A 19,609-nucleotide genomic window follows, 5' to 3' on the forward strand; every position below is an offset into this window, starting at 1 on the left:
TATGCATTAACAAAGTCTAGTAATCGGGCATATTATTATGGATAATCATTGAGTAAATATTTTAAGTTAATCATAATATTTAAATAGGTATTAATAAACCTATGAATATATTATATTTTCATATTGTCTAGAAATAATACCTAATATTCGTTTATCAAACTTACCACATCACTTCCGGAAACTATTGTGCATGCAATTATTCCTGAGGTTATCATTATAACAGAAACATATTTTGATAAGTTGTATCTTTTTTTCAGGATTATTATTCCCATGATCATATTTGCTATTAAAGATCCCTAAAAAATATACATATCAGTACGTAATTATTGCATTCATTTATTATACATTATATAACTAGAAGAAATGAAAAAACTCACCGCTCTAAATATCATATGTAGAGGCATAGGAATATTAAAATCAAACGCGTAATTGTTGCAAACATTTGTAAAGAAGAACATTATAACTAAAATACTGTAGTCTTTCATGCCAATGCTAGGTTTTTTGGTTCCACATTTTGAGGTAAATATAAATCCTTGTAGTGCAATGAAGGCAAATTGAAGAAATGTAATCAAGTTACCAGCACCTGGGTCTTCTCTAAAAATTCAATGAGTTTTAACATGGTTGTTTTAAATTATTGGAAATGATTAATACATACTTTACCAACAATTCTAGGAAAACAACATTGCTGCAACAACCAACAAAAACGAATATTATTGCCAATATAGCTTTAGAATTCATTGTAAAGTAATGATTGATTATGATTTGCAATATGAATATGTATAATTTTGCACATTAATACTGATATCTTAATATCACAATTAAATAAATTTACACATATGTACAAATTAATTCATGAGTCCGCAATAGTTTAAAAAATGTATTTTAGTTAATAAATACATGTCTAATTTTTGGTTTGAAGGTTAAAATTTATAATGACATTGAAGGTTATATCGATGATTATATGTAAACGTAAACGCGCTTTTTACACAACATGCAATCTTGATCGCGATATGGATACAATGGATGAGGTTGATATGAACAATAATCATCATACTTATGAAATAAATTATCTGTATTTCGCTTTAAAGGTTGAGTAAAAAAAAATTGATTTATATGAGGAAACTACTGGGGCATGTCTCGTATCGATAATTAAAACTTGGAAAAAAAAACTTTAAATTTTTTAGAAAATTTAAAAAATTAGATTTTTGAAATTTTTGAATAAAAATTATTTTTTTGAAAATTTTCAAATTTTTATTAAAGCAAGCGCTGTATAGCTCTTTTATAACGAAATATCGAAACGCATGAGCGCCGCATCGCTGGTAAAGGTGGATCCACACCTAACGAACGAATATGAACAAGCAAGAATTGCGTACCAGAACGAACGGCAGCGAGCATAGTGTGGACGCCACAACGAACACAAGCAAACATAGCAATGTTCGGCAACTTGTCGGTACATCAAAGAAAATTGTTCGTTTATGTTTGAACCCGTATGTGTAGTGTGGTCGTCTACCACGAATGTAGACAAACATTTTTCTTGTTTGATGTTAATATGTGCAGTCCTGCATTAGTTTATGTTTTGACTATTATATTGCTGTTATTGACCAATTTTGTAAATTTGATCACTTTAAATAATTTTTCTCTTTTCCGCCACTTTAAATAATAAAACTGACGTTTCACGGTACATCCTCGCATAAAGAAGATGCATGTCCTCACTGCAGGTCATTTTTCCCCTAAGTATTCCTTCTGAAAGAGGATTTTGTTCTAAAAATCCCATAGACCTTATACAATACAGTATAGTATTCTATAAGGTCTATGGGAGCGGGCCATAATAGCTCGCTCCATTGCACGAATCCGTACGGCGAATCTGTTCGCAATGTGCGTAGACTAAATTATGGCAAGCAAAAGCGAACCTCGCGCATGTCAAAAACAGGATTCGCCGTGCGCGTTCGTGCAGTGGAGCGAGCTACTTCGTATAAACCATGGTTAAATTAAAACAATGCATAGTTAGAAGTATATGATAATTTGATTTACTTCTGCATATGCCTAATGATCATTTTTGACCGCCTGATGGCATTTTCTTACTTTTTCTTATTGGATCTCCGAAACCGCTGGATTTGATGCCTTCCCAAAAATATGTAATCCATCAGTAATTTAAAATGTTTTTTGAATAATTAAAATCGGATGCTCCGGTCTCTCAAACACTGAATAATCATTTTTGGCCCGTTTCGAAACGCTTGGACCTGCCTTTGCCAAAAACTAATCAACCTATGATTATATTGTCTAGACTAATCAGTACGTCTCCCCATCTATACGTATCGTCGAATAAATACGATTAAATTTTAATTATTCAAATTGGTTGATCCGAGATCCCGTAATCATCGACGAAGATTTGTATCCGCATACACACACACATACATACTTTTAAAACGTAAAGATATATAACAAATTTCAATTTCGATTACTATAATTTATCCTACAGAAGTTAATATAATTATATCTTCTTCAAAGTATAGGACCTTAATATGCTTATTTATCTATGGACCAAATATTCTTTTCAATAATTGAGAATATGCATATTTAACAAATACATAGTATTCTGTATAGTTTTTAAGACAACTGGATGAAGGAGGAAACATATTAATAAAGTTCATAAAACTAATTTTTATAAAAGAAAATATACCGGATGATAAGAAGCATTTGACTTTATAGATGTTTTTTAGACAAAGTAAAAAAAAAAGCATAAGAACTAACTGTTTTAAATTCTCTAAATTAGACTTGTAAGATTATAATAGAACAAAATTTTACGTCGTAGAATTTTATTTATAGAAATAATCCCTGTGTTAAAATTTGACTCCTGATAATTGCGGGTATCTTGGGATATTTATTCTAGTGAGTACATATATTTTTATACTTGTATAAAATACCTGTACCAAAAACCACACAAATTGTGATGTGGCTTCTTGTAGTGTACATTCTAATACCATGGCACATTAGTGTTTTTTTAAAATTAATTAAAAAGAACAAATTATAATTTTTTTCTTGATTATTTTAATATTATCATTATTTTTATTCTTAAACTATTTTCTTAATTTAATTATTATAGTTGACAATATATTCCATTCACTAATGGCTAGGATCATAGCAGAAACGAAAGTATGGATATCAAATAAATTTTTAAAAAACAATCATACAATTTTTATTGATCTTTAAACCGCGCCATATCTTTAAACCTCATACACACACACATACATATATATATATATATATATATATATATATATATATATATATTTTTTTAAACTAAATTCACCAGATATTCGGCAAATAGAATATAAGCATCCAAGATAATAATCTTGCAATGCTAATTAAGCTACAAAATAATTGAGAATTTATTATACAACTTTCAACAACTGAAAAGGGCTTTTTCTTTCAGAGCTTTGAGTCCGAACATTCTCCACTCCGTTTGTGATAGCCATAGTTCTGGAGAACTTTCCAAGCAAGACATTACGGCCGCCCCCTTCCATGCTGTAATTTCAGGGTCCATTTCTTTTGCTCTCGAAATAATGTCTATTTGATCTATATAACTTTTGCTTTAGATGATGTTCTCAAATTCATATATATATATATATATATATATATATATATATATATATATATTGATAGTTTTTTTGATGTTGAAACATATTTAGGAGTAACTAGCAGTCCATTCATGGAAATTGTTTGGTTATTCATCATTTTTATTAACTTCCCGTAGGGCAAGTTATAGTAATCGCAAAAAAATCGAAAATGAAAATTTTTATATATCTTTACGTTTCAGAGGTTTCTGAACATTTTGGCATACCTTAGAAAAAATGGATGTATGTGTTGTGTGTGTGTGTGTGTGTGTGTGTGTGTGTGTGTGTATGTATGTATGTGTGTGTATGTATGTGCGGATACAAATTTTCGTCGACGATTTCGGGAACACGGATCAACCGATTTGAATAATTCAAAAAACATTCGATCCGTATTGAGAAGGAGACGTGCTGATTAGTTTTTGGCAAAGGCGGGTCAAGCCGTTCCGAAGATACGGGGCAAAAAGTTCCGAAAACGGTAACTCAGTTTTTAAGAGAACGGAGCGTCCGATTTTAATAATTCAAAAAACATTTTATTTGTATTGACAAGATGAAGAATCGATACAACTTTCATAAAGGTAGGTCCAGCGGTTTCGGAGATATAGAGGAAAAAGTAAAAAAATGAGCCATTTGGCGGTCAAAAATGATCATTAGACATATGCACATCAAATTATCAGACATTTTATAGAGATTTTAACAATAAGTATACATTTTGTTAACATTCCTATCGGTTCCGTACCAATGCTTATGCGTTAGACAGCAACGCGGCGCTTACGCGCTTTATATTTTGTCCCTATGTAGTTAAAGCAGTACGATTGCTTTGAAAAAAAAGTTCAGATCTTCCACAATATGTCAAAATAAAGAAAAAAAAAATTTTCAAAAAAAAAATTTTTTTTTTTAATTTTTTTTTTCAAAAAAACTAATTTTTTGTCCAATTTATAGTTTCTCAAAAATCTTATTTTTTCAAAGTAATTTTTTTTCAAAAATGTTAATCGTTTTAAAAAAAAAAAATAATTTTTGGTACGGGAAGTTCCAGCAATTTGCCTTAAGGCACGATGCCCTAATTGCCTTAAGACAGAATTCCACTTACAGCTAGTTTTTCCATATAATTGTCATGATACAATGTTAATTTAAAAAAAAAAATTTTTTTTGTGTTTTTGTCCTGGTGTTGCTGAATGATGACACGCATCTTGTGTCGAAATGTATAAATAAAAAGTTTTAATTACATTTTACATTTTTTTATTCCGACAAATGGGCTGCTAGTTACTCTTAAATAAATATATTATGTGAATACTGAAAATTACCAGATCTATATGCAAAGGGAACCTGAAGAGATAGTCGATTCTGTAACCAGTTATCTATACCACAAAACTTCATTCCACCCCCAACAATCAAAATGCATGAATACATTTTCCTCTTTAATTCTTCTGCTGTAAGACAAATATTGTAGCAGAATATTACATATGAAATACAACTTTTAACTTTGACAAATTTTAACAACTCTTACAGCATCTATCAATACTTTGCAGAATGGCTTGGTCCAGACCCAAAATTTGTCCTGGTAAAACTTGGAAATCTTTGTCAAGTACTTTTATTTCTTTCTCACCATCTAAACCACAGTCTACTACAATATCTTCTTCCTTCTCAGTTGCAATATCACATTGAACGTCGGCAACAGCGGTATCATTGTTGTCTTTTGTACCTTTTCTCTGAAATTTGTATACAATAAAATTGACACGTTATAAATATATTTACTTTGAAAATATAAACATACACCAGTTTCTCTTAAATATTCAGCATCAAAACAATCTTCAGCATCATTTTGTGGAAAAGATGATTGAGTTCTTATACCACATGGCCCGGTCACCCCTAGTAGTTCAGTATTAAAAAAGCTTAATGGTGCAACTAAACATTCATCGCCAACCTGAATATAATATGTTAATTAACTTTTTATTTTTTCTTGCATAACAGACTATGCTCAAATTGTTATAATCAGGCTTCATAAATGCAACTAATAAATTGTACTACCTGTAAAATATATTTTTTTGATGCCTTGCTTGGTTCACTAATTATGAATGATTTCTCTTGTGAACCACATATGTCCTAAAAGCACAATAATAATAATTATTTCATATTAAATGTATATTGCTTAAACAAATAATAGAATTTCTACTAACTAAATTAACATGGCAAAACTCTTCTTTAAGTTTCTGCAAGAGCACTGCATCTCGTGGAAGCTTATCTGAACATTCCTTATATGGAAAAGCACATTTTTGTAATAACCAATAAAAAGTTTGTGTAATATGTGCACCTCCATAGGGTAATCGAATCTAAAAATATCCAACCAAGTTTATATAGAAAATAAAGAAGAACAAACAACATACCCTAGTGTTTGGTTGTGAGATACAATCCTCTACACAAGATATGGATGTTTTCTGATCACCAACGTCAACAACACAAGCATACGGTAATCCAGCTCCAAATGTGGCTGCTGAATGATCCTTCAAATTGTTTTCATAAGATCAATCTTAAATATTTTATATATAGATTATTTGTTAATTATCAATTCGGTACCTGCACCAAAAAACAGCTTTGAAATCCTAATTCGTTTAATAGTAAATTTGTTAACTCTCGAAGATGGCCTCTATGATGAATATCAGGTATAACTAGTACAGCTTTATATTTATGTAAATCTCTATTAAAGAAAATATTTATATTTTTATAATCTATTTATTTAATTCCAATTTTGAATTATTTCAAGAACATTCCATTTTTAATAATAAATATATTATTATTAGTATAATATTATAATATTATTCTAATAATAATATATTATTAGTATAATATTTTTTTTCGAATTATTCACTAGTCTTATCTATATAATTCTGTAATGTACTCTGTATAATTATGATTATCTATTATATTATTAACTTCCCGAAGAAGAAGTTTATGTTTTCTTCAAAAAATTCGATTCGCTAATTTTATGTTTTCTCGACGTTTTAAGCCATTCTGAATCGAATGAGACCAAATTTGGAAAAAGTATGTGTGTGTGTGTGTGAACAGATTTTTTGATTTCTCAAAAACGGCTAGACCGATTTCAAAAATTAAAAAACCATTCGATAAATCGCGATGAGGACTAATGTTTGTCAGTTTTGTGCGTCGATTTGCCTAGCCGTTTCTTTGTAATTTGAGCTCATACTAACAAATCGATTTTAAAAGAACTGTTCGAAAGATATTAGTTGGGAATAATGCTGATTAGTTTTAGGTGAAAATCTACCGAGCCGTTTTCTTGTAATTAACCGTTGAAAACAAAATTTAAGCCGATTTTTATGTAACTTTTTTTTTGGAACGATATATATATATATATATATATATATATATATATATATAAATATATATCATGGTCTTATAGAACTATCTGAAATATTATGGCCTTACGACAAGTAGTTTAATTTTAAAAATTCATCAAAGTTTGAGAAAATGAGTAGTTTTTTTGGCGTTTGTTAGAATTAAAATTAGACGATTTACTTATTATAACGATCGTTTCTATCGATAGAGTACCTTAATGAGGTCTTAATGAACATACTAAACTATTAGAGTCCTACGGAAACTGGTTCAATTATAAAAATTATTGATTTTTGAAAATTTGCTTTAAGAAATACTGCGAGTTAACGTGTTCGTTCGTTTTCAAATATATGCACTCGAAATACTTTTAATCACTGTTAAATTAATTTATTTTTTATTGATTAAGTCGATTATTTATACATATCGGGAAGTTCATGTAACATTTGCTTATGAATATGAAACTTAGGAGTAATGAGAAATATTACGTAGACTATAATTTGAACATCCCGCCTTTTCTCGACCGCAACGATATATTGCCATATTGCATTGGCAACATACGTCAAGTAAAGACATTAACCTAACCTTTCTCTGAAATAACAAAACAATCAATAAAAAATGTCTCGAATATTTACACCTACAAATCAAATAAGATTAACAAATGTAGCAATAGTTCGTATGAAGAAGGGAGGAAAAAGATTTGAAATAGCTTGCTACAAGAATAAAGTTGTGTCATGGCGCAATGGTATAGAAAAAGATATCGACGAAGTTTTGCAAACCCATTCTGTATTTACTAATGTATCTAAAGGACAAATAGCTAAGAAAGAAGATTTACAAAAGTATTTTGGTAAAGACGACGAGACGGCAGTATGTAAAGAGATTTTATCCAAAGGAGAACTTCAGGTATCTGATAAAGAACGCAATTCACAATTAGACTTATTATTTAAAGATATAGCAATGACAGTTACAAATAAATGTGTCAATCCCGATACTAAACGCCCATATCCGGTAACTATGATAGAAAAAGCAATGCGAGATGCTCATTATTCAGTAAAACCCAATCGAAGTGCTAAACAGCAAGCTTTAGATGTTATTCCATTATTAAAAGAAAATATGCCAATTGAAAGAGCTCAGATGAGATTACGAATAGTATCTTCAGGAAGAGAAAGTAAAGTAGTTCGGGAAAAACTTTTAAAATTAATAACAACTATAGAAAGTGAAGAATGGGACAATGCGACATTAAATTTAGTTTGTTTAACAGATCCAGGACATTACAGAGAAATTGATGAAATTGTAAGATGTGAAACAAAAGGAAATGGATTATTAGAACTGTTAAATCTTAAAGCAATTGTTGAAGAAGATGAACTAATTGAATAATATATATATCATACTTACTATTTACGTCAAATAAAAATTAAAAAAGCTATTTTGAGTTTTTAAAAATTATACAATATGGTGATAATTTGTACTTGTAGATATAAAACTAATAAAAGGTTAATCTGATAACTCTTTTATAATAAAATTTACAATAAAATGACTAAAACTAGTTAAAGAGTCGTATTAAATTTTGTGAATATGTTGTTTGTTACCTTAACTTTCATGACTATTTATTATATTATCACAATGATATATTTAGTATGAAACATAAATATATCTGAAAAATTATTTAGAAAAATAAAATTGACGATTTATAAATGAAGCAAGAATAACTCCATAAATTTACTTATATTATAAGCTTGGCATATTGAAAATATGAATGTTACGATCTATGCAGTATTAGGTCTTCACTTACTTGCTATCAATTTTTAGAAGCTTTGTTAATGCATATTCCCAAATAGTTTTCATATTTGCTATTGCTCCAGTGATGGAACCACCAATATTGCTATGAAGATTCAATTCTCCATTTTTCATTGGAAAATGAATGTTATAGTCACTATCACTTGTTAAATTTGCTACCTATAATCAAAAATATAATATAGAAAATTAAATTTTGCAAGTAGATTAATTTTCAGACATTTATTACCTCATCGCCAATAATAGTGTCACCTTCGGGAATAAACAAAGGATTTATTGTGCCAGATAATTCTTCTGGTTGTGATCTTCTATTAAATGCTGCAATTTGTTGAGGAGGTGTGGCATATCTAATATAAATCATATAAGAAAATATTCAAAATGTTTGATCTTGAGATAATATTTATGTACAAAAATAAGTATGAATTTTCAAACAAGTAAATTATTAACCTTCGTGTACCATCTGACTGAATGCATGATTGCAAAGTATGTGAAACTTGTAGACGTGATTCTTCAACTTCTTGAAGAGCAGCTTTAGACTGAGGAAACAGTCATTAATTAAGCCATAATAATTGACCAACAAATATTTCATCACATTGATGAAGTTTGGTAATATGATTGATTTTAATATTGATACAAAAATCGTAAATGCAGTTATAACTTTTCATAATTACTTTAACTATACATGTCGGCAAAAATTGATCTTGATGGATAAGCCCAGGAGTTTTTCGTTTTCTAGCAACTACATGTAAAAGCTTGAACGGATTAATATCCGACGCCCGTCCTATTCTTAGATAAAATGAACCAGGATGAATTATTATTATAAAATCAGATTGTACAGACTAAAACAAAAAAAGAGGTTATGAAGCAATATCACAAGCGTATTGTATAGTGTATTTTCACTTTACATCAAATTCTGAACTTAGCGGCATAATGATTAGTAATTATTAATACAAAAATAAGTAATTATATTCTTTTCAGGTAAATATTCGTGACCATTATTTAGCTTTCCATGTAAACATCAGAGCGCTTTATTTTAACTAATTCAATGTCAATGTAGCGCTATCTGAGGAGTACAGGCTTTACTAGAACCTAAGAATTACACCATGATGAGATACTTGCTGGAACTTCTCGTATAATATAAATATAAATATAAAGACGTAATTTACACACAATGTGTACACATTATTAAAATCTCTATAAAATATCTGGTAATTTGATGTACATATGTCCAAAAATTGCCTTCGCAAAAATTTAATCAGTTGTACATCTTGTCAAGACAAGTAAAATGTTTTTTGAATTATTAAATCGGACGTTCCGTTCTCTTAAAAACTGAGTTATCGTTTTTGGCACTTTTTGGCCCGGAACTGCTAGACCTGCCTTCGCCGAAAACTAATCAGCACGTCTCCTTATCAACACGAATCGAATGTTTTTGAATTATTCAAATCGGTTGATCGGTGTTCTCGAAATTGTCGACAAAAATTTGTATCCGCGCGCACACACACACACATACACACACCAATTTTTTCTGAGGTACGCAAAATGCTCAAAACCTTTGAAATGTAAAAGTATATAAAAAATTTCATTTTCGATTACGATAACTTACCCTACGGGAAGTTAATTATTTATTGAATAGCCAAAAATAGAGTCAATCCATAGATAAAAGAATATAAGTCAAACATACAAGATAGAATTTTTTTAATTTCAAAGCAACAAAACTAACCCCAAATCCTACAAGCAAACTGTTTAATTTAAAACCAATTTAATGAAAAAAAACTGAGTTTTTAATGTAAAGTACTACTCAATAATATATTGTTGTACACAAGATGTACATGCATATGTATACTGGTGAATTATTTATTGTATGCTACATACAGCATCTAATAATCAACATAAGGATTTAATAAACAATATGTCAGTAATTTATTGATTATAAAATCGTTTAATTCGTCATTAAAATATTTCGCATATAAGTAATAGTATAAACACACATTTATTATGATGAAACAAAAAAACTATTATCAAAATCTTACATGTATCTAAAAATATACTTAGAATATTTTTCGTTTGCATAGCAAACAGTCACATTTTATAATATCATTTCTTAACATCATATCTTTAAAAATAGTTTCCAACGTATACTTTCGTTATATTGAATCTTGACATCTTTACTCTCCTGAAAAATCAATACAATCATGTTAATTGTTGACCACTGAACAGTTATTGTAGTGCATGCATAGAATGCAATAAATATAGGTGTGATGTAGAAAAATATTAAACTACAAACTGTTTTAATATTTTGTGTAAACTGGATTAATATTCAACTAACTGTTCAACTACAAAAAAAAACTATATATGTTGCCGATTGCATGTAAGTTAAGCAGAAAGAATTAAGTAGCACATATATAATATAGGCAAAAGTATAATTTAATTCATTCTTGTGTTAGGAGATTTCAACTTAGAATTATGAATTATTTTATTATGTAAAATATTGAATTTTACCTAAATATATATTTAAGAGTGTCATGGCAGTAAATCCTACAGAAACAGCTGCAAATTGTATTAAACCTGCAGATGGACATGATCGTTTTTGATGCCAACGGGATCTCTCTCTTGGTAAAACTTCACATACAGTGACATACAAAAGTGTTCCACCAGCAAGTGCCTATAGAAAAAAGTGCCTACATTTGTATCTAACTATAAAAAAACCTATTGCTTTAGAACTTTATAATGATCTACCTGCATTATAGGAAGAACAGAATGCAAATTTTCACTATGGTCAGCAATAGCCATTCCTGCACCAATACCAACTACTGAACCCAAAGAAAAAATCAGCATGGCAGTCACGGTTGCACAAGCCTAAAAACAAAGTAGTTTTATAATATTTGAGCATCATAACAATGTCGTAAAATTAAACAATATTTCAGAAGTTCACAATGCAAACAAATCAGACAATTGTTACCCTTACCTTTCCGACTGTATTTGCTGATAATTCTAGACCTAAGCAAAAGCCAACAACTAATTTGTGTGAAGCAACCGCTGACATAAGAAGTATAACCTGCAAAAAAAAAAAAAATATTAATTCAGGTAAAAATAATTTTATATATGTACATGCATAATAAAAGTAATAAGGTTCAGTCTTTTCTGCATCAATGTGAAAATCTCTATACTTAAATAGGAGAATTGTAACATTGGTTTTGCCAAATAAAATATGTTACTGCTAAAAAAAAAGTATGTAAGCATTGCAAAAAAATGGCGTATGACTAAAAATTCATGTGCAGGTATTCATAAAAATTTTTATAAATTAAGTTGACGCTAACCTTAGAAGCAGATTCTTGAAGACCTATTGCCAAACCTTCCAAAATTGCATGCAGAGACAAAGCAATTAGCAATCCAGCTCTACCAGTTGCTGAACTATTGCATGGCTCAGTATGATTAACATGACAAATTCTTGCATTTGAAGATTCACCAGGACAGCAAGAAGGTGATGATGGGTTAACCTCTTGTTCGGTCAATTCGTGCCTATGTGAAGTTACCAATTGTGGATTATAAGGCAATTGTCTTTGATAATTATGTGCGTGAGAATCCACAGACCCATATATCGGCTGATGATTCTGAACTTGACTGTAAGTGTCATCACCATGACGAAGACTTGTATGTTCCTCACGATGATGATTGTGACCTATAGTTTCTCCACAGAAAAAATGAACTAATTCATCTACTAAGTAAACAATGAAAAACCCTACACAGAACAATAGTTCAGCATATTCTGGAATTTGCTCCCTGACCTCAGGTAGCATATGTATTATCGATGTAGCCAGCAAAACGCCGCCCCCGAAACATAATAATACTGTAATTAGTAAAGGGTATCTTTGTCTTCCATGGCTAGAAAATTTCAGCGGCAAAATACCCACTAAAAAACTGCTCAGACCTAAAGCTACCATAGAGATAATTTTTGATTCGTCCAACGACAACATTTTCGTATGTCAAAATTAAAAATACTGTTCCAAAATGAATCGTGTTTGTAAGGTAACCGATCACAATGTGTGAGTCATATAACACTACCTTAGCGAAATAAAAACATGTTCCAAACACAGAACTGTCAAGCACTATTTCGAGGTTATCATACTCGAAGATAACCTCGTTTAATTCAATATTACAAATTAATTGATAAGTTTTTTTCCATATTTTATAATGATTTATGAAGGAACTGTACTGTCCTTTCTAATGCTCTCGGCGAGATGGAAAATATTGAATAAAATTTCTTAAGGTTATTATCACTTTACAAATATTGACACTACCGGTATTGTCGTCTCTGTCATCTTCTTCACCACTACTTCACTTCCTTATCTTTCAGCTTGACCAACATGGAAACTGAAACGGTTTGTATCTAAGTTAAGATTATTCAAGTTTAAGCTAGCTAGTTTTTAAATCTGTATTTATTTGATTTGAATTGATTGTATTTCAAGAAACAATGAGACTGATTAGAAATAAATTAAACAGAAACTAGTGGTGTATGGCATCGTTCCTTAAGGCAAATTGCTGGAACTTCCCGTACCAAAAATTATTTTTTTAAAAAAAGATTAAATTTGTTTTAAACTTTGAAAAATTTAAAATTTTGATGAATTTTAAATTTTTGAAAAGAACTGAATTTTTTGAAAAAAAACTTAAAAAAGAAGACTTTTTTTCGTTTTGGAATATTTTGGAAATTTTAAACGTTTTTTCAAAGCAATCGCACTGCTTTAGCTGCATAGAGACGCAAGCGCCGCGTCGCCGTCTAACGGGCAAACAATGTTACGAAATCCATAGAAATGTAAACACATTAAAATCTCCATAAAATATCTGGTAATTTGATGTGCGTATGTCTAATGATTATTTTTGACCTCAAAATATCGTTTTTTTTTACTTTTTTTTACTAGATCTCCAAAACCGCTAGACCTGCCTTTCTGAAAAGTTTAATCAGTTGTTCATCTTGTCAATACAAGTAAAATGTTATTTGAGTTATTAAAATCGAACGCTCCGTTATCTTGAAAACTGAGTTACCGTTTATGGCACTTTTTGCCCCGTATCTTCGGAACGGCTAGACCTGCCTGTGCCAAAAACTAATCAGCACATCTCCTTATTAATAGAAGCGATTGTATTTTGAATAATTAAAATCGGTTGAATCGTGTTCCCAAAATCGTCGACGAAAGTACACATACATCAATTTTTGGCCAAAGTATTCAGAAATTTAACTTGCCCTACGGGAAGTTAATAACTTCCAAAGATTAATGAAGTAGTAAGAGTTGATAAATTTGTTTGTTTATTGTTGTTTAAAAATACAAGTTGTTCAACCTAATTAAACTGGATCGCATTGATTAAATTATGATTGAGCTATTATTCTATAAAACCTTTTAAAATTAAAATTAAAATGGTGGACAAGGGGTTAAACCTTGCTGTCTCATTTTACTTCGCCTATGGGTTCAAAAGTTCAAAAGTTAAGTTCAAAAGGACCAAGAGGACAAATTTTTGAGAAATATAAAAAAAACATATTTCTACAATAATGAGATAGCTGGAAGTTTTACCGAACATAATCGAAGTTGTGTATGGTATGTGTTATTTGTTATGTTATAATTGGGTTGATTTTCACAACATATTTGCTCCAGAATTTTTTTTTTTTTGCTCTCTTTTAACAAAGAAATATTCGAATTTCTCGCCATTCAATTTATATTATCAAGTATTGGGGCATTAAAATGTGAATAGATACCCCATACTGAAATAAATGGTGTATTGCAAGGTGTTCATGCGTGGAAGGTTTTGTGCGGCCCTAATCGGCTTTAACGAGTGCGATTGCTGCTGCCATATTCGAAATTCTCTTGGTAAAGGATTATTTGCGAATATCTAGGGCGTTTTGTTACATTGTTTAAGTTAATCTCATATAGTAGCATATTTTGAACGCTTTAAGTGAAATCATGACAAATTTTAATCAAACTTGTAAATGATTTCGTTAGACTGATTTTATAGGCTCATATTGTATAATAGTCAAACCAAGTCACACAATATTACAAACGTAAAGTACATTCGTAAAGTACATATAACTATTTCCTTTCGTTGTTCGTATTTTTTGTGAATTAGTTGGCTGTGAGTACTATTATTTAGTTTACGACACCTTAATATGATTTATAAATTAAATTCAATAGCTGTTTTTGTATAACCTCTACAATAGCTTACATGTGGGTGGGGTTGAAAAGACCAAAAGAACCCTGGCAAAGGTGCAAATAATAAAAAAAGTAAATAAATATGTAAATTTAGTTAATAAAAGTAAAATTTACTAGAGATAAATTAAATTAATAGTTATTTAGTCAAGATTATACACAGTGTTATGTTTGCAAAAAATGTGCTCATGCAATTTATATTTGCATTGGTTGAATAATTTAGCTATTTTTTCGTAAAATCTCTTTATAATTAAAAATAACACATTGGATCTGTTTCTCTTCTGACTGTCCCATTTTGCCCCGCCTTTGGAGTAAAAAGGACAGATAAATTTTAGAAAAATTGTGAAATCCCAGATTTCTATAAGTAAGAATTGCCTGGAAATTTTACTTGATTACTTAAGGTCAAATTGGACTTTTGTGCTTAGCTCGACTCTTCAGGTATAAAATAAATCTCATCATAATAAATCTTTTATTCATGCAAACATTCAATTTAGTTCTATGTTAATATACCTCAATTTGTTAATTAATAACAATTGAATGAATTTTCACGTCCAAAATAAAATATGATTTAAAAGAGTATTTAGAAAAATCTCACTGTTCTTTTATTATTTATCAGCATTTTATAGCACTAACTGTTTATGTTAGGATTTATTTTGAAAGGTAATCATATAATATGATAATTTTTTTTTAAACTTTAATTTTTTATGAGTTACAAAATGCGATATCTGAACACTCTAACCATAAAGGGTTGAAACTTCTGTAGTACCTACTTATTAATATTACAACCGCGTTTTGAGAGGATTTTGATGCAGAACCACCTGTGTCGACATCCGACAACTTTTGTGGTATTAAATTATACTTAAAACTTTGTTGATAAAGTTTACCGGTGCACCAATGTTCACCGAGGAGAATGGAGCACTAAAAATTTTGAATTTCATTAATTTAATATTGCGAATAATTCGAATAGGTACTGCGCGACATTTGTGTTTAAATGCTTCTTAATTAGTCGACTTTCTGAGTCGTCAAAGTTTGAATTGCTTTCGCTGTTGTCTGTAACGCATATGAAAATTAAGATTTTAACTTGATCGCTTATAATTGTGAATGCAATAATTTTATAGTTGAGTCAAATCAGAACCAATCAGAACTTAATTTAGAAAATGATTTTTGTACAAAAATACACAACTGGATTTTATAAGCCATTTGGAAAACGTTTTTTTTATTTTTTTTTTTATTTTTTTTATTCTGCAATCTATAATTTGGAAAACACATGATATTTAAATTATTACTCCTCTAATTTTTAATAATTATTTATTAGTAACAGTTAAAAAAAAAATGATTTTTAAGCATAAATTTATCTATTACCTATATATAACAATGATTAAAATATACTGCATTACTACCTTTTCAGTAAGAGAAACGCAATTTCAAATGCTAATATTTTTTCAACTCTTTACTTTCCTGTAAATAGTTATAAATGCCACCTGCTCGTTTCAAGTTACCCCGCCTATAGGGTAAAAAGGTCTAGATAACAAATTTTTGAAAGGTATCAAAAAAGCACATTTCTACAATGATGAAGTAGAAGGCAGTTTACTGAAAGTAGTCGGATAATTGTTTGGTTGATATGTGCTATTTGTTGTGATATAATGCCTCGCCCTGCTCTACATATACACTTTTTATTAAATTTAATTTAATTCATCGAATGTTACTTGAAACTTTTCAAAAAGCAGGTCAAAGAAAATATACTTAATTCATTTTCTATCTCTCCTCTCAAAAATTTGAAAATTTTGTATAAGCTCAGTAGTATTATTTACAATTATACACAAAAACCAGAATCCAAAAACAATCTGAAAAACTTGAAACGTAATCAATAAGTCGAAAGACCAAAAAAGACTTGGATAGATTATACTATGTTTTCTATAGAAAGTGTATAAATCTTCCAGTTTGATTGTACTGACAAAATATAGACAAACTAATGGGGTTTATTGCTTTTATAATACTTCATTGTATATAACATTCAAACAACTCATCCTTATCAGTGGCGGATTAAGCCATCTGCCGCCCTAGGCCCTATAAAATCAGCCGCCCTTTTTAATAGACAAAAATTTATCTTATTATTTAAAAAATATATTTTTATTTTAAGTTACTTAATATATTTTTTTTTGAAATAATAATTGTTAAATAATACAAATAAATGTTTATTCAATATTAACAATATAATATAAATATAATACTCATTTTTCCAAAACTATAATTTATAGCTATTCGTAAATATTTTTTTCTGGATTTTGTCTGAACAAAAACATCAACAATATCATTGTAATCAATTTCTTGAACAAGTTGTGCTTCGATAGTCAGTATTGCTAAAGCACTAAGTCTATCCTGGCTCATACTTGCTCGTAAATATGTTTTTACCCTTTTCAAAGTAGAAAAAGATCTTTCTCCAGAACAATTTGTAACAGGAATACTCAAAAAGATCCGTAAAGCAATGTCTATATTTGGATAAACTTCACGAAGATTATTAGAATGCAAAAAATTATATATTCTTTGTGCGGAACGAACATCTTCTGTACTTGAAAAAGATTCTATGAGTAGGTGTTGTAAATAAATGCATTAATTTCCTAATGTATCTTCCAAATCTTCAGGATACTTAGTGACTAAGTCATCTGCCCGAATTTTTAATTCTCTAGTTTCCATTTCAGATAAATTGTCAAAAATATCAAATTCTTCATAAAGCGTATGATAAGCAATTTTACGGCCTGCCAATTGAACACTTAAAGTGTCTAAAATTCGATAATAAATATTTATTCGAAAATTTTTTTCTCTACATAAAAATACTCTTTCATACTCTTATGACTCGTCTGCCTGAAATTTTCGGGTTCTTTTACGATGGTTGTCATGATAATAGTTTTTTACCCCAGAAAGTGCTTTGGCTTTTTCCTCGTATTCGGAAAATTGTTTAGCTCTCATGTCCTGTAAAAATAATGCCAAAGAACTATACGTTTGTGAAACAGATGATAAATTAGATTTATTTTAGATTTCCACTTAATCAAACCGCTGAACCTACCTTCTTATAAATTCAATTAATGCTTCAATACGTCAATATAAGTGAAGTAAAATATGCATAAAAAACTTCTTTCATTTCTGAGATCTCCCAAAATTCTTACATATTTTTAATGAATATCCTTTTTTGCAAATTGTTAATATCAAGAACGATAGAATTGAGTAAAAATTAAAGCAAAACCTTAATAAGTCAATAAATGATCTTTAAACTTGTTGCCAAATTCAATACCTAGAAATTTTAAATATCTGTACCGTATGGTTCAACAGTAACTCTGATTGCTTTACGATTGCAGCTCGTTATTGCGCAGTTTAACATGAAAAATCTATGACTAAGAGGTCTGGTCAAAATACAACATGAAAATTTTCATTTTCGATTTTTTTACAATTACTATAATTTAGCCTCAGGTAAGTTACTGAGCTCATTACATCGAAATTGACGTCGATTGACGCAAACTCGAAAAGCTCAAAAATATTTAAAAAATCTATTTTTTTCAAGGTTATTCTTAAAAAAAATACTAACAAGTAATCAAAATACTTACAACAGATGAACCTAATTTTTGCTGAACAAATTTTTTTGAACTTGTCACAGTTGTCATAAATATTAGAAATTTTTGGAATTTTATTCAGTAAACACTCTTGTTTCAAAGATTCTTCTGTTTTCCTTTTACGATATTCTGCACCACTTAGTTTTTTTCGGTACCCACTCATTGTAATTGTAAATAAAATGATTAAATTCAGACAAACCGAACAACTTAGTTAAAAAAGAGTCTAACTCAAAATAATATCTAATTTAAATCTTTAATGGTACTGAACACAATAATAAAATTATAAGACTTTTTACTTAAACGACTATCGTAAAACTGAAATAATTGCTGCGTTTTGTTTATAGTTCGATCTTAGATTTATACATTTGTTATTATTTGATTTCAGCCACTTAACCCCGTGCTCTCCAACCTGTGGTTCACGCACCCTTAGCGGGGCGCGAGGTTTTCCCAAGAGTGACGTACTGTTTCGTAAATACTATTTTCGAAAATAAAACATTTTTTTTTTCAAATTCTAACCATTTTTGCGATGAGCACCCCAAGCTAATAAAAAAATGCGCCCTCTTTTATTTTTCTTTAACTGATATTATCAGACTACAAATTAATATGCAATATTATGTAAAAATATACATAAAAATTCATGATTTTTTCACTTTTTATGTATGTTTTTACATAATATTGTAGTTTGATAATATCAGTTAAATGTTTGAATATTTATGAAATGAAATTGTTAGAAAAATAAAAGAGGGCGCAATTTTTCTTTATTAGAATGGGGTGCGCATCGCAAAAATGGTTTGAAACCACTGACTTGAACACGAACAAACACAGTTAGCGGGCGAACCCGAGCACTGCTCGCCAAAGTTATTGTTTTAGGCGATAAAAATCGACTTCAATGGTTCTTTATTGGGATATGTTTAGTTTAGATATCATAAGAGCAGATGAATTATCAATCGTTGCGGTAATAAATTAAACTTGAACGACATTTGAGATTACGAATAAACACTTAAAAAGTCTTTCTGGATAGCCATCAAGAGACATGTTATTGTTATACGATGCCTGTGTTATTTTT

At 29.5% G+C, this 19,609-nt stretch overlaps 4 protein-coding genes across 5 annotated transcripts; 1 reads left to right on the forward strand and 3 right to left on the reverse strand.

The window, feature by feature from the left end:
• Positions 1-140: 140 nt before the first annotated feature.
• On the reverse strand, positions 141-828 carry LOC113382170 (UDP-xylose and UDP-N-acetylglucosamine transporter-like). The gene is made up of 3 exons (XM_026620715.1): positions 656-828; positions 378-594; positions 141-296 (listed from the first exon to the last, which is right to left on the reverse strand). The coding sequence occupies exons 1-3, from the start codon at positions 736-738 to the stop codon at positions 141-143; spliced, it is 456 nt and encodes a 151-aa protein (XP_026476500.1). The 5' UTR covers positions 739-828.
• Positions 829-3,388: 2,560 nt separating this feature from the next.
• Positions 3,389-9,777, reverse strand: LOC113363941 (actin-related protein 8). Its single transcript, XM_026606420.1, has 13 exons — positions 9,653-9,777; positions 9,419-9,586; positions 9,195-9,283; positions 8,977-9,094; positions 8,746-8,909; positions 6,186-6,306; positions 5,996-6,112; positions 5,789-5,941; positions 5,640-5,714; positions 5,386-5,535; positions 5,119-5,320; positions 4,916-5,041; positions 3,389-3,576 (listed from the first exon to the last, which is right to left on the reverse strand). Exons 1-13 carry the CDS (start codon positions 9,674-9,676, stop codon positions 3,404-3,406), a joined length of 1,680 nt encoding a protein of 559 aa, XP_026462205.1. The 5' UTR covers positions 9,677-9,777; the 3' UTR covers positions 3,389-3,403.
• LOC113363946 (ribosome maturation protein SBDS) lies at positions 7,516-8,330 on the forward strand. Its single transcript, XM_026606424.1, has one exon. It carries the CDS (start codon positions 7,572-7,574, stop codon positions 8,328-8,330), a length of 759 nt encoding a protein of 252 aa, XP_026462209.1. The 5' UTR covers positions 7,516-7,571.
• Positions 9,778-10,736: 959 nt separating the features above from the next.
• Positions 10,737-13,028, reverse strand: LOC113363945 (zinc transporter ZIP3). Of its 2 annotated transcripts, XM_026606423.1 has the most exons (6): positions 12,339-13,028; positions 12,065-12,266; positions 11,713-11,802; positions 11,484-11,603; positions 11,247-11,409; positions 10,737-10,920 (listed from the first exon to the last, which is right to left on the reverse strand). In XM_026606423.1, the coding sequence occupies exons 1-6, from the start codon at positions 12,719-12,721 to the stop codon at positions 10,913-10,915; spliced, it is 966 nt and encodes a 321-aa protein (XP_026462208.1). In that variant the 5' UTR covers positions 12,722-13,028; the 3' UTR covers positions 10,737-10,912. The 2 variants fall into 2 exon arrangements, with proteins under 2 accessions (XP_026462208.1, XP_026462207.1); XM_026606422.1 differs by having other exon boundaries at positions 12,065-13,028.
• Positions 13,029-19,609: the final 6,581 nt, after the last annotated feature.

This window comes from Ctenocephalides felis, unplaced genomic scaffold (genome assembly GCF_003426905.1).
Source record: "Ctenocephalides felis isolate EL2017-DRISC unplaced genomic scaffold, ASM342690v1 CF-g0.4_SCAFFOLD_00845, whole genome shotgun sequence".
NCBI classification, from domain to species: domain Eukaryota; kingdom Metazoa; phylum Arthropoda; class Insecta; order Siphonaptera; family Pulicidae; genus Ctenocephalides; species Ctenocephalides felis.